The sequence below is a fragment of the Rattus norvegicus genome, chromosome 4, assembly GCF_021556685.1.
Source record: "Rattus norvegicus strain SHRSP/BbbUtx chromosome 4, alternate assembly SHRSP_T2T, whole genome shotgun sequence".
Lineage (NCBI taxonomy): Eukaryota > Metazoa > Chordata > Mammalia > Rodentia > Muridae > Rattus > Rattus norvegicus.
Window position 1 is genome coordinate 171726642 of NC_141537.1, and position 13337 is coordinate 171739978.

The following is a 13337-nucleotide window of genomic DNA, read 5'->3' on the forward strand; positions in this document are numbered from 1 at the left end:
GTTAGAAAGCCCTCGTAGTAATGAACCAACTTCCTGGTCCCCCTTTCCTTTTGAACAATGTCATCAGTACCTGATCCATGAGATAAGGAAGAACAAGATTCCATGTGTGTCTATTTGGGTGTGGAAGATGGTCTTGAAAATGCTTCTGTAGTGTGCCTGATGTGGTACGCTGAGTATCTGGACTGCTGAGTTCCTGGGAGTGAGGCAACATGCTGACTTTCAATAGAAAGCTCGTGGTTCGAGTCGGCCCTGCAAAACCTATGCTAGTCTCCTCTGGATCAGTAAATGTCATTTCTTTATTCAGACAACTAAACAAGGGAGAGAAAGGCTAGTGAGAAGAGTTTTGACCAAGAAATGTATGATCTGGCAAAACAGAACCAGTTTCACCGAGTGAAATAAATTGAAGGGTGGAATCAAAAATTCTAAATCCAAAAAAAAAAAAAAAAAAAAAGATTTCCCATTCTATAACAGGTCGAAGGATTTTTTCCTCTAAACCACGAAGGGTGTCACACAGAGAACTTCAACATGTTATTTCTATTCATCTCAAATAAGCGCCTGGTTGTTTCCCCACATTTCCAAACTAGAGACACAACGGAGTTCTACTAAGACACTCTCTCCTTTGTCTGTGTCCTACCCTCTGCCCATACTTTTGGGGAATTTCCTTTATTAAACTCGAGTGTTCCTCATAGCTTACTCCCTCTAATACTCAGACACGAGTGACTGTCTGAGCAGCTTTTGCGGTCATTACACACTCATCCAAGTAGGAGGGATATGAGGAAGGGAAAAGGCAATGAAAGAGAGACAGACCGCAAAACACAAGGGGCCCAACATGCCTTGTTCTGTTGCCTTGACAACACTGTTTGTCTAATCATTTAACACTCAACCAAAGTACTTACTACATCTGGAAGGTGGAATACGTGCACGAGGGCCCCATGAGGACACAGCCCATCTTACGATCTCTCTGTAGGAGAAAAAGAAAAACACTAAGGACTAAGACAAATCCAATCAACAACAGACAGAAGAGAGGTGGGCGGAAACACTGTGAGAAATGGCATTCCCAAGAGGCAGTATTCATCTTTTGAGGGTGTGTCTGTTCATTGGTCCGCCATTAAGTGATAGGGTCGGGCGTATTTTATCTTGTTATTTAGTGGTTGTCGTTTTAGTTCTTTGTCTGTGGTAGCTATTAATTCTCTGTCAAATGGTTAGCAGTGATTTTTCTCTTAATCTGAAGATTGCCCCTTCCCCCAATGAACTGTTCCCTTTTCTGTACAAATGCTTTTGATTTTGTGGGTTTCCACTTGTTGATCGTTACTCTTAATTCTTGAATTAGAACCCTATTCAATGTCAGTTATCTCAAAGCGTCTTCTCTTCTTTTCCCAGCCACACTTTAAGAGTTTACAGCTTCTCATACGTCTCGGGTCTTCCTCGTTGGTTATACGTCAGGCAAGAGGTGGACTCGAGCTTCATCTGTCTCTATGAGGATACCCAGTTTCCCCCGCACCATCTGTTGAAGAGGCTGCCTTCCGTCTTTTCTCCAGTGTGTATTTTCCACACCTTTGTCTGAAGTCAGGGGATTATAGCTGTGTGGTTTGATATCTGGCTCTCCTGTGTTATTTCGTTGGTCCATGTGTCTGTTGTTGTTCATACGGCTCTGTAGGATAACTTAAGTCGGATATGGTGATGTCATCAGTATTATTCTTTCTGGTCACTTTGCTTATCTGGGGTCTTTGTGCCTCCATATAAAACAAGTGTCTGTGTGTCTGTGTGTCTGTGTGTGTGTGCGTGTGTGTTTTGTTCCTAGTTTTTGAAGAATAACATTGTCATTTTAGTGTAGCTTACACTGAATCTGTAAACTGTTTCTGTTAAAAGACATTTTTACAAAATTAATTCTTCCAATCCTTGAGCTCCTGGGGTCTTTCAGTTTTCTGGTGTCCTTTTCAAGTGCTTTCTTGAGGTTTAACAAGGTAGAAGCCTTTCATTTATTTAGGTTTGTTTCAAGGTATATGTTCTAGGTAATTCTGGGTAATTGTGAATGGGATTGTTTTCCTGGTCCCTTGTATCATATCTATTCCTAGCATATAAGAAGACTACTGGGTTTTTATGATAATTTTATATCAGGACACTTCACTGAGAGTGCTCAGCAACTCTGAGAATTTTTTGGTAGAGTCTTTTGGAACTTTCACACATGGAATCCTCCCATAAATAGAATCCATTGACTTCTTCCTTTCCTATTTATAGCACATTTCTCTCTCTCTCTCTCTCTCTCTCTCTCTCTCTCTCTCTCTCTCTCTCTCATCATCTTACTGTAGCTAAGACTTTCAACATTTTATCAGCAAGAGTGGAAAATGTGGACACCTTTGCCTCTTGTTTCTCATCTTTGTAGAAATGCTTTCAGTTTTCCTCATTTACTGTGACATCAACCGTAGGCTTGTCGTATGTATCATTGGCTATGTTGAGATATATTGCTCTACTCCTAATATCTTCAGGGCCTTTGTCATGGAGGGATGTTGGATTTTTGTCAAATGTGTCTATTGATATGGTAATGTGATTTCCATCCTTGAATCCATCCTGTAATCTATTATTAATTTTTATTACTTATTATTAAACTATTTGTGAACTCATGGCAGTTCTCAACTTGTGGGTTGTGACTTCTTTGGGGGTCGAATATCAGGTAATTGCACCGTGATTCCTAACAGTAGCAAAATGCTACAGTTATGAAGTAGCAACAAAATAATTTTATGGTTGGGGGTCACCACAACATGAATAACTGTAATAAAGGGTCTTGGCCTTAGGAAGGCTGAGAATCAGTGATCTAGAAATCTGTGAATGGTAGTTGTGTGTGTGTGTGTGTGTGTGTGTGTGTGTGTGTGTGTGTGTGGTGTGTGTGTGTGTGAGAGAGAGAGAGAGAGAGAGAGAGAGAGAGAGAGAGAGAGAGAGAGAGAGAGAGAGATGCCTGGCTGCTTATGGGAATTCTAGGGGAGCAAACTCAGGTCTCCTCATGCTTGCAGACAAGCACTTCACTGCCTGAGCTGTCTCCTCAGTTCTCTGGTGTGCTCTTGAATTTAGTTGACGAGCTTTTCGTTTGGAGAATCTTTGTGTTCATGCTCTTTAGAAGATTGACAGTAATTTTCTTTTGTTGTTGTTATATCTTTATCTGGTTTTGGTATCCGAACTGGCTTCATAAAGAGTTTGGAAGTGGGGGTTGGAGGATTTAGCTCAGTGGTAGAGCGCTTGCCTAGGAAGCGCAAGGCCCTGGGTTCGGTCCCCAGCTCTGGGAAAAAAAAATTAAGAGTTTGGAAGTGTCTATTCCCATTCGATTTTGGGGAAATAATTTGAGAAAGGTTGATACTAGTTCTTCAGTGCTCTTGTAGAGTCCTGCATGGAATCCATCTGGACCTGGACTCTTTTATTTGGAGTATTTAAAAAGAATGGTTTCGCTCCAATTCCATTGCTCCAATGTAAACATCCCTCTTCAATAGTTTATCTCAGTCTCCTCTTACTTTGTAGGTTGTACACACCTAGAACTTTACGTCAATGTCTTAGGTTTTCCGATGGATGAAGCTGGTTTTTAAGGCATGCCCTACAGTCTCCTGAACTTCATTGGTGTCTGCCGTGATATGTCTCCATTTTCACCTCTAAGTTTATTAATTTGATTCCCCTCTTTTTCAGCTACTTTCTCTATGACATTGTTGATCTTGTTTTCTTGTTTGTGTTTTCAAAAAACTCACTTTTTGTTTTGTTGATCCTTGTATTTTATCCTTTTCTACTTAATTAACATGAGTCCTGATCTTGATTACCCTGCCTGCTGCTTATTCTGTTTCTCAAGATCTCTGAGGTACATCAGTAGGTTAGTGTGTGTGTGTGTGTGTGTGTGTGTGTGTGTGTCTGTCTGTCTGTCTGTGTGTGTGCCTGTGTGTGTGTCTGTGTGTGTGTGTGTGTGCGCGTGTGTCTGTGTATGTGTGTGTGTGTCTGTCTGTGTGTGTGCCTGTGCGTGTGTCTGTGTGTGTGTGTGCCTGTGCGTGTGTCTGTGTGTGTGTGTGTGCGTGTGTCTGTGCGCGTGTGTCTGTGTATGTGTGTGTCTGTGTCTGTGTGTGTGCCTGTGCGTGTGTCTGTGTGTGTGTGTGTGTGTGCGCGCGCGCGTGTGTCTGTGTATGTGTGTGTGTGTCTGTCTGTGTGTGTGCCTGTGCGTGTGTCTGTATGTGCGCGTGTGTGTGCGCGTGTGTCTGTGTATGTGTGTGTGTGTCTGTCTGTGTGTGTGCCTGTGCGTGTGTCTGTGTGTGTGTGTGTGTCTGTCTCTGTGTGTGCCTCTGCGTGTGTCTGTGTGTGTGTGTGTGCGTGTGTCTGTGTGCCTGTGCGTGTGTCTGTGTGTGTGTGTGAGTGTGTCTGTGTGTGTGTGTGTCTGTCTGTGTGTGTGCCTGTGCGTGTGTCTGTGTGTGTGTGTGTGTCTGTCTGTGTGTGTGCCTGTGCGTGTGTCTGTGTGTGTGTGTGTGTGTGTGTGTGTGCGTGTGTCTGTGCACCCTCGCACGAGATCTCTGAGTTTTAAATGCAAGCACTCACAGTTACCAATTTCCCTCTCAGGTGTGTGTTCATTGCTTCCCCTAGATTTTGGTATATTGTGTCTTAATTTTCATTCAATTCTAGGATTTTTAAAAATTCCTCCTTAATGTCTTCAATAACTCATTGCATAATAGTGTATTGCCTAATCTCCATGGCTCTGTCTTTCTCTGTAGTTTTGTTTGCTTCGAGTTTATACCATTTGTGTTCAAACAGGATGCAAGACGTTATGTCAACTTTCTTTTATATTATCTGTTTTATAGATTTCCCCCCTAACATATTATCTGTTTTATAGATTTTTCCGTGGGCTTCTGAGAGGAATACACTCTGCAGTGTTAGTGTGATGGGATGCTTTTTGTCTGTCCCATAAGTTCATTTAATCTATTAAACCATGTAACTGTAGTGATTTCCTGCCTTACTCCCCCTTTGGTCAGGTTGATCTGTCTATTGGTAAGAGTAGCATTTTGAAGTCATATACAATGAAAACAAATACAAATTTAAACATATATACAAAAATAATAAGTCTTTAAAAAAGAGAAAACTCAAAAAAAATTGAAGTTAAAGTGAAGATTCCCGGGGCTGGGGATTTAGCTCAGCGGTAGAGCACTTGCCTAGGAAGCGCAAGGCCCTGGGTTCGGTCCCCAGCCCCGAAAAAAAAGAACAAAAAAAAAAAAGTGAAGATTCCCCCTTACTTCACAGCGTATACACACAATGTACACACACACACACACACACACACACACACACACACACACACACACACACACAAGCTACTTACTGTAATTTCCCTGAGGAGGTCAAGGCCTTCACAGGTACTGCTCCGGCAGTCACCTGACTTATGGATCAGACCATCGGAGTAGATGAAGGTTGCGTTCACAGTCACATTTAGTTCTGTTACCCAGAAATTAGGAAAACAGGAAACCAGTGTTAGGCTTCCCCAGTTTACCCAGCTGTGAGACAACCCTTGCTGATGGATTTCAAGGGGGCCCGGGAAAGGTATCCATGATGGCGAATCTTGGTCGCCAACTTGACTACATTTGGAAGGAACCCAATCCAAACATCTGGGCATGCCTGTGAGGGTTTCTCTTGGTTTGATTACTTTAAGTGGAAGACGCACCCCGTATCCAGATAGTGTGAAGTCAGAAGATCCACCCTAAATCTGAACCACCCCTTCTGGTGGCAGCTGACATAAAGGACAGAGAAGAAGCAGGTGTGCGCCTTTCTGTCTGCTTGCCCTCGCTCTCACTGGCAAGCTTCTATCTTTCACTGGTGCTCGAACCCACTTCGTGAGGACTTACTGTAGACTGCAAACTAGGAGCCCTGTAGGACCTCCCTGGGACTCCAACAGCAGACTGGAACTGTTGAGACATCTAGTCTCATGGGCTGAGCTATACTGGACTCATGGCCTTCCTGTCAGGAGACAGCCTTGGTTGGAGTACTCAGACCACAGCCTGTGAGTCACTCCAGTCAAAGTTCTACTAACATAGAGCTATTTGTTAGTTCATCCAATTGGTTCTGATCCTTAAAGAACCCCACTAATACAATATTCAAGTTCAGGTCTGAGGCTATTCTGAGTTCCTTCTTTCTCTCCTCTCTCTCTCCTAGCTCTCCCACCTTCCCTTAATGTATTTGTCTCTTATTTTATACCATGATAGAACTCATCCATTATGACAAGATGGGATGAAAGTATGATTTGGTCCAGCTTAACAGCATTTTTTTCCCATTACTTTCACAGCTCTTCTCAACTTTTCATAACCCCACATTCAGCAAGTTTCCAGTATGGACTAGAAAGCTTTGGGAAAGTGGATACGGATGGCATCTTGTTCTTTTGAGTTCCCAAGTTGCCACTATTCTATGTGAGGTGCAGTTCTCTTTGATCTCTGATTATCATCCATCCAACAGCCAACACACAGTTACCCTGTTCCCGACATGTTCCTTGTGCCTTTCTGTGTGCTCACGATAAGAACATTGAGTAAAATTAGTCCCTGGCTGCCTAAGGTCTGCATATTCACTGAGAGGTCACAGAGAATGGTGCCATTGTTGGTAGCATGGGCATGGGAGCCCCTCTGGGATGGCAGGGCTTGAGAGATATAAGAGTGTGAGCAAAGAACAAAAGCCAGGTAAGGCTCCTTCTTGGCTTCTCTCAGAATCTACAAGGAGACCCATGCACTCGCTGCTTAGTGATCGAGAGATGTAATAGACATGGGGTGGCATTGGAAGAAGGTCCCATCAGGCATGTCTGTGCATTTCATAGTAGAACTCGATCGTTCCGGAGTATTTTAAATACAGAAATGTTATCATGTCTCACTGTCACTGTAAGAGGATTTCTCTGGATTTTGATGGGAGAATAGATCATGGAGAACAATAGGAAAAAGAAGCAGGGAGACCAGTTAGGGCCTATTGATAACTTAGACTAGCTTGAAGTAAACATGTGACAACGAATTGGGGGAATAAATTGTTGCATTTTGAATTTTGAAGGTAGGGCCAGTAAGAAAGTGCCGACAGATGAAGCTTAAGAAAAAGAGGATGAGGATGTCTTCCATATTTTTTGTCCCGAGAAAGCAGATAACGGCCAATGTTACTGGTAAATCAAGGACTGATTAAGAGAAGGGAAAGTTTGCAAGTGTACAGCCATGACCACGGGGTCAAGAGCTTTGAGGGAAGCCAGGTTTCTAGGGAGCTGGAGGCAGGAGGATCTGGATTTCACAATCAACCTGGGCTACTTGAAAACCTCTTTCAAACAACACAAAAATATAAAATAAACCAAAACTCACCAGGTGCACACGTTGGGTGTGAGATGCTTATCAGATCTTTGAATGGATGTGACAAGCAATTAAATATACCACCGCTCAGGGATAGTTGCCCATGCACTTAGTGGTTTTAAATTATCAAGAAAACACTGCCTGACCCAAAAAGCAGCACTGGGAACATCTTCCCATTGTCTCGTGTGTAATCAAGAATGGGCTTTGACCCTCAAACCGTGACTGTAGAGACCTGGACGCCCAGTGGCCAGAAGAAAACAGGAAGCTCTGAAACTGGAATTTCAGAGCCATGAGCTGCTGTGTAGGAAACTGAACCCAGATCCTCTGAGAACAGCAATGCTCTCAACGGCTGACCCCTCTCACTGGCCTAGAGCACCACTCTTTACAGCCTGCATTTCCCAAAGCCTAAGTGACCTGTGTTCATCCGTGCCTGGGGTATTTGGATAACAAAGAGTTCCTATATCTGGGTGAAGGTAAAAGCATGATGGTAAAATCCCTGGGTATTGCTAGGCACCACATCTTAAAGATAATAAAGAGCTGGCAGAGCCATTCGAGCAAACTGTCCTTTAAATGATGGTCCCCTCCCAGGGACGGGTAAGCTCAGGACGAATGTCTGATACCTAAGAGGAAATGGCCTTCTGGACACCAGGAAAGCCCAGACATTGGTAGAGCATTGTGAGTGACGCTCTGTGTTCTTATACAAACCATTTGAGGCTCACTGACTTCAGTTTCCTTACATGGAAAGGTGAGGACCAAACCAGGTCTGTTGGACATACCACATTTGAATAATATCTTTAAAAGAGTAAAGTCTACCCAAAACAGAAGGAAAAAACTGGAACACTCAAAAGTATGTGCTGTTAAAAGTTGAGAACTTATCGTTCTGAGAACAGAAGCAACCCTGTCCTTCTATGGCTGCTAGAGGTGTGCCTACCAAATCTAGTATAGGACATCCTTCAGTTCTGGTTACTGTTTAACCTAAGGACATTTACACGGACACTTTGTTCACTAGGAGATCCAGCTGAGAGATGTAACTGATAGAGCTGGCTGAATTAGAGGCCAAGGATTAGACCGACCAGAGAAGATCAGATGGGAGGTAGGGCATGTGATGAGCTAAACAGGTAAAACACAAGTATAACCATAAACTGGCCAAACTACTGAACAACATTTTCTACGTTGTATATATTTATTTGTGCATGACGAACAGAGATCCCATGGGCATGCATGTGGAGTCAGAGGGCCAGTAGTGGAAGCCATTTCTTTCCTGCCAAATGGGTTCCAAGGATTGAACTCAGTTCTTCAGGCTTGGTGGCAGGTGCCTTAATGGGCTAAGCCATCTTGCCAGTCCCCACTACACAGTGTGGAACCTTTATCTTACTTAATTTGCATATTCTTAGGAAGAATAGAGCCGGAGAGATGGCTCAACAGTTAAGGCCACTTATTGCTCTTGCAGAGGACCTAGGATCTGTCCGTTCCCACCACTCTCATGGAAGGTCACGACCGTTTGCAACGCCAGTTCCAGGGGACTTCATGTCCGCTTTTGACTTCAGTGGGCACCAGACATATATGTGGTGTATATACAATACATTTATGCAAACACTTATAAAAATTTTTAAATTCTAAAAATAAACGGGAGGATATATAGTGTACTTGGAGTTTGGGTTCAGTACAAATGAAGCTGGAGTGGGTCGGGGGCCCGGAACCCCGGGTGAAGAAGAATGGTAGCAAGTAGACTGGCTATAGTCTTGGAGGAGGATGATTTAGGGTATGGTGTTGTAACCCCATCTTGAGAAAGGTGGTGGTGACTGTAAATCAGCTCCTCCCTCAGGGGTACCCCACCCACATTATTTCTACCATTTTCCCTACATTCATTTCTACCTATTTTTCAGTATCCAGGCAGCTCTACGATGCCCAAGAGCAAAACAACAAACAACAAACAAACAAACAAACAAACAAACCACCCTTCCATCCCGGCCCTCGTCAGCAGGAGAGCTCAGCTCCTTCCCACCACGGTAGGGACGCTGAGCAATTTAAAACTCTGAGACTCCAGGCAGGCCATGAGTGACATAGCAGAATCCAAGTGTAACCCCCTAGAGACCTATGAAGGAGAAGCATTGTGGGATAGACCTGGCAGCAAACACATGACTTCTTCACTGCAGTCCCAGTTCTGTCTCCAGTTACTGGCAGAACAGGGTCGGAGGGCTCAGACACTCCATGCCTGCCTGACTGACCTGTGAGTGTTTGCAGGAAACATTCAATCATTTTCTGAATCCAACAAAGGGATATTTATTTTGAAAACAAAGCATCAAGTTTCCTTAGAGGTAGAGTAACTTGCTTCACTTTCGTCCCTGGTAAGGATGAAATATATACAACCATATAAAACTATTCAGGGTCCTCAAATCTTGAGATCCACTGATACAGAACATATTGCACCATGATGCCTATGCATATTTTATAGTTGACTGCTCTATTCTTTTAATTTGATAGAGGAATATCCTCAGTTTATCTCTTCAGATTCTGGGCAAATTTTTTTTTAAAGATTGAACTTTTTTTTTCAAATGGTGGTATGACTTCAAATTGGAGCTTTAAAAATAAACATGTTCTTTGTCAAGGAAGTTTTATGTCTTTATGATATAATCCAGAGTCAATGGGGAAGAGGCACTCTCCACTGAGGTCTGGGGGGAAGGACCTCGGAGCATGGGACCACACACACAGGGTATGGATTTAGGCATGGAACACATATCCTCAAAGAACTGAGGGCATGGGACTGAAGGAATCGTTTCTCAAATTATTTCTATCATTTTCCCACATTACTTTCCACTTATTCTTCAATATCTGTCCCAAAACAAAAGAAACAAAACCAAAAACCAACCAACCAAACACACAACTCCCCCCTACACACACACACACACACACACACACACACACACACACACACACACACAGAAAAAGAACCAAAAATCGATCACTTACTTTGGCATGTCATCCACAACCTTCAAATTATTGATATTTCCTAATGTAGCCCCCATACAGTGTTTTAAGTCTTTGCCAAATGTTGAACACTCCAAACATGCCCACCATATTTAGAATACGGTGTCTTTCTCTTCTCTAACCTGCTCCTCTGGTGTTCGGTATGTGGGAGCAAAATGCGCTATCAAGTATCAACCTCTAGGCGTGTCTGTCTTTTCTCCCACAGAACCAACTCTTTATGACCCCACCCTTCAGCCTCAGCACTGTGACTGCTCCAAACGAGAGGAGAGAACGAAAGCCAACATGTCACTCGATTAGTAATTGATGGAGCAGAAGTTCAGATTCAGGAGCCACGGACTTGGATACCGAGATGGAAACCAATGCCTTCTGCTATTTGATGTGTCAAGAAACGCGTTCTTTTAGTAACAGCAGCCACGCTGTTCCTAATGGGATGAAAACACCTTTAAAACCTCGTCCAAACGGCGATGGGGATCCACATGCCTCATTGCCTGAAGGGTGTCCGTGGGTTTCTAACTGAAAACTCTACTTACAGTCAAGGCTGCCGTTTACCCTGGTTTTATACGTGAGGAAACTGGGCTCCTGGAGAGCTAGGTAGCTCGCTTCAGGTCATAGCTATGGTAAACGGTCAGCCAGGACTATGAATCAAATTCCGTCAAGATGTGACTCTTTACTGCTGATAGTGCGCCATTGCTCTGTCTTAATGAGAGGTGTAGTTAATGGTGGGTCACTTACAGCAAGTGGCAATAGGATACACTCATAGGACTCGGACAGAAATGGATCTACATCTCATTTCTGACGTAAGGTGCTTAGCATCTCCCGTGACACCCTTGTCCACCAGGCCATCCCCACAGAGCTATGGTGACTGGAGGGATGGTGTGATGAGACATTCTCAGAACTTGTTTAGCAGGTGACAGATCCTCAGGAAACAGATGGTGCCTCCGAGAGACGGTCATGCTTAATACCCAGGCTAACAGACAGAATCTTAACCCAGGCCATTAGATTTCAAACCCAACTTCTCTACCGCTAGACCACTGTCTCAGCAAAGGTGTGTGCGTTCTCTCATGACATCAGTAAATCTGCGCCTGCTTTTACACAGCCTCTCAGTTCTACTGTAGGTCTACTCCAGACTGCTTCATGTGCTTCTGAACCCAATATGGATACCACTGGGAAGGTTACATACGTACACAGAAGTAAGTTCCTGCCACAAGATTTAAACAGACGATTATGATATGCCAGCCTTAAGACCAAAGGTAACCATTAAGATGTATCACGTACTCACTAGCTCAGTAATTCTATTTGTGGTAATGGAGTCTCTGGGAATGGAAAAAAACCATATATTAAAAAGGGGGTTGTAGCACTGTAAAGAATAACCACAAGAAACTAAAAACAATTAGATATTTTTCAAGAAGAGCATTTTTAGATAATTTGGGTGGTTCCTAGTCTAAGAGACACCCTGTGAGCATTCACAGGATGACTGAGGTAGCAATGTAGCCCTAAGATCGTCATTTGCAGGATGATGCCTTGTGACACAGAAGATGTGAAATTGTCCCCGTGCCAAACTGAACCCCCAGGGCTCAAAAACAAGACACCGAGAAAGGGTATTCAGGCAGTGCAAAATTATCGCGGGTATCTGTTTCTTCTTTACATGTTTTGTGTCAAATTATGAAGTTGATTTTAAGGAATAAAGGATAAGGTCAAGAAAGGCAACAATATATTCGATCGTAAATGTGTAACCCTGTCCATATCTGATGCTGAGAGCCATGGGAGAACCGGATGGCCAGAGAAGACTCTTTCTATGAACAAGAAGTTTGGAGAAAGGTTCAATACCTGTCTAAGTTTCTTCCTTGGTGACCAGGAACCCTATGAGATCTCAGGTCCAGCCCAAATGTTGCTCCTGAACAGCTTCAGGAGGAAGCATGGCTAAAGCTGGGCCAGAAACCCAGTTTTTAAGGGTATGTCACTGCTTTAAGGGCTTTCATCTTTTCTTCCAGCAGGGTGGGGTGGACAATAGCTCACTCCAACCCCTCTCCCCAGGAGTTTTGAGAAGAACTTAGAAGAGTTTGGATGATCGGGCAAAGTCTGCGAGGTCTCTGCCTAGAAGCAAAAGGTCATACATAGAACGGAGTCCTTCACCATCATCTTACCGGCTTCGCGCAGGCGCTTTCGCACGATGTCCAGTCCTTCCTCCACAGCATCCCTCAAGTTTTGCAAAGGTTCTTTGTAGGCTGAGTTATCCATCATCAGGACACTGATCTCGTAGGTGCCATTGTGGCACTTCTGCCTCACCTGGGAGGCCCAGAACATCAGCGTGGGTTGGAAGAGCAGTAACCGCACAGCCAAGCCCAGGAGTGACGTCATGACCTCGCTCGCCGTAGCACCATGCCCCCTGGGATTGCTTGCTTGTGGAGACACAGGGAGCCCCTCTGGGCAGCGACTAGCAGAGTCCCTTGGTCCTCTCTTCCCCACGTACCTTTCTGGTTTTGCTACGCTGGTCACACGGGCTGTAAAACTCAGCCTGCCTGCCAGTAATTAGCAGGTACATTATGGTAGGAGGTAAAGCAAAGTTCACTTTGTGTGTTTGCACACAGAAAGGTCAGAGCTATAAACGGCAGGATTACCAGGGCCTCGTCCAATAAAAGTACACCCGTTTGTGACACATCGCTGGGAAGAGGGAAGGGAAGAAGGGAGCAGTATATTTTACATAGCAGGCTTTATGAAATGGAAAATAAAGGTCGAAGGGCTTAGGGCAAGCACAGCAGCGATGGCCCATTAGTGCTTCAGCTTTAGCTGAACATCAAGGTCCAAGCGTCTACTAGGATGTGCTGCGCATCTTGTGCCCAGCCCACCTCCATCTGTCATCACTTCACTATGGGGGACAGTAGCAAGGCTCTGGAGACTTAATCACGAGCGATGTGGATGCATGAATGTCCGCGTGGATCACACGTTCATTCTAACGGGACAGACAAACATTAGACTAGTGAATAGCCAAAGTCAACAATGGAGAAGAGAACAGAGCGCCGTGGGAACACGAGG

General features: G+C 44.1%; 1 protein-coding gene across 1 annotated transcript in view; it reads right to left on the minus strand.

Annotated features, from left to right (window-relative positions):
- Gucy2c (guanylate cyclase 2C) overlaps window positions 1-12672 on the minus strand; it is an 80603-nt gene extending 67931 nt beyond the window's left edge. Inside the window, exons 1-3 of the mRNA NM_013170.1 lie at window positions 12449-12672; window positions 5333-5445; window positions 897-961 (exon numbers count right to left, since the gene is read on the minus strand). Of these exons, the coding sequence (NP_037302.1) occupies window positions 897-961; window positions 5333-5445; window positions 12449-12662 (392 nt within the window). The 5' untranslated portion in view covers window positions 12663-12672. The remainder of the gene's footprint in view (window positions 1-896; window positions 962-5332; window positions 5446-12448) is intronic.
- Window positions 12673-13337: the final 665 nt, after the last annotated feature.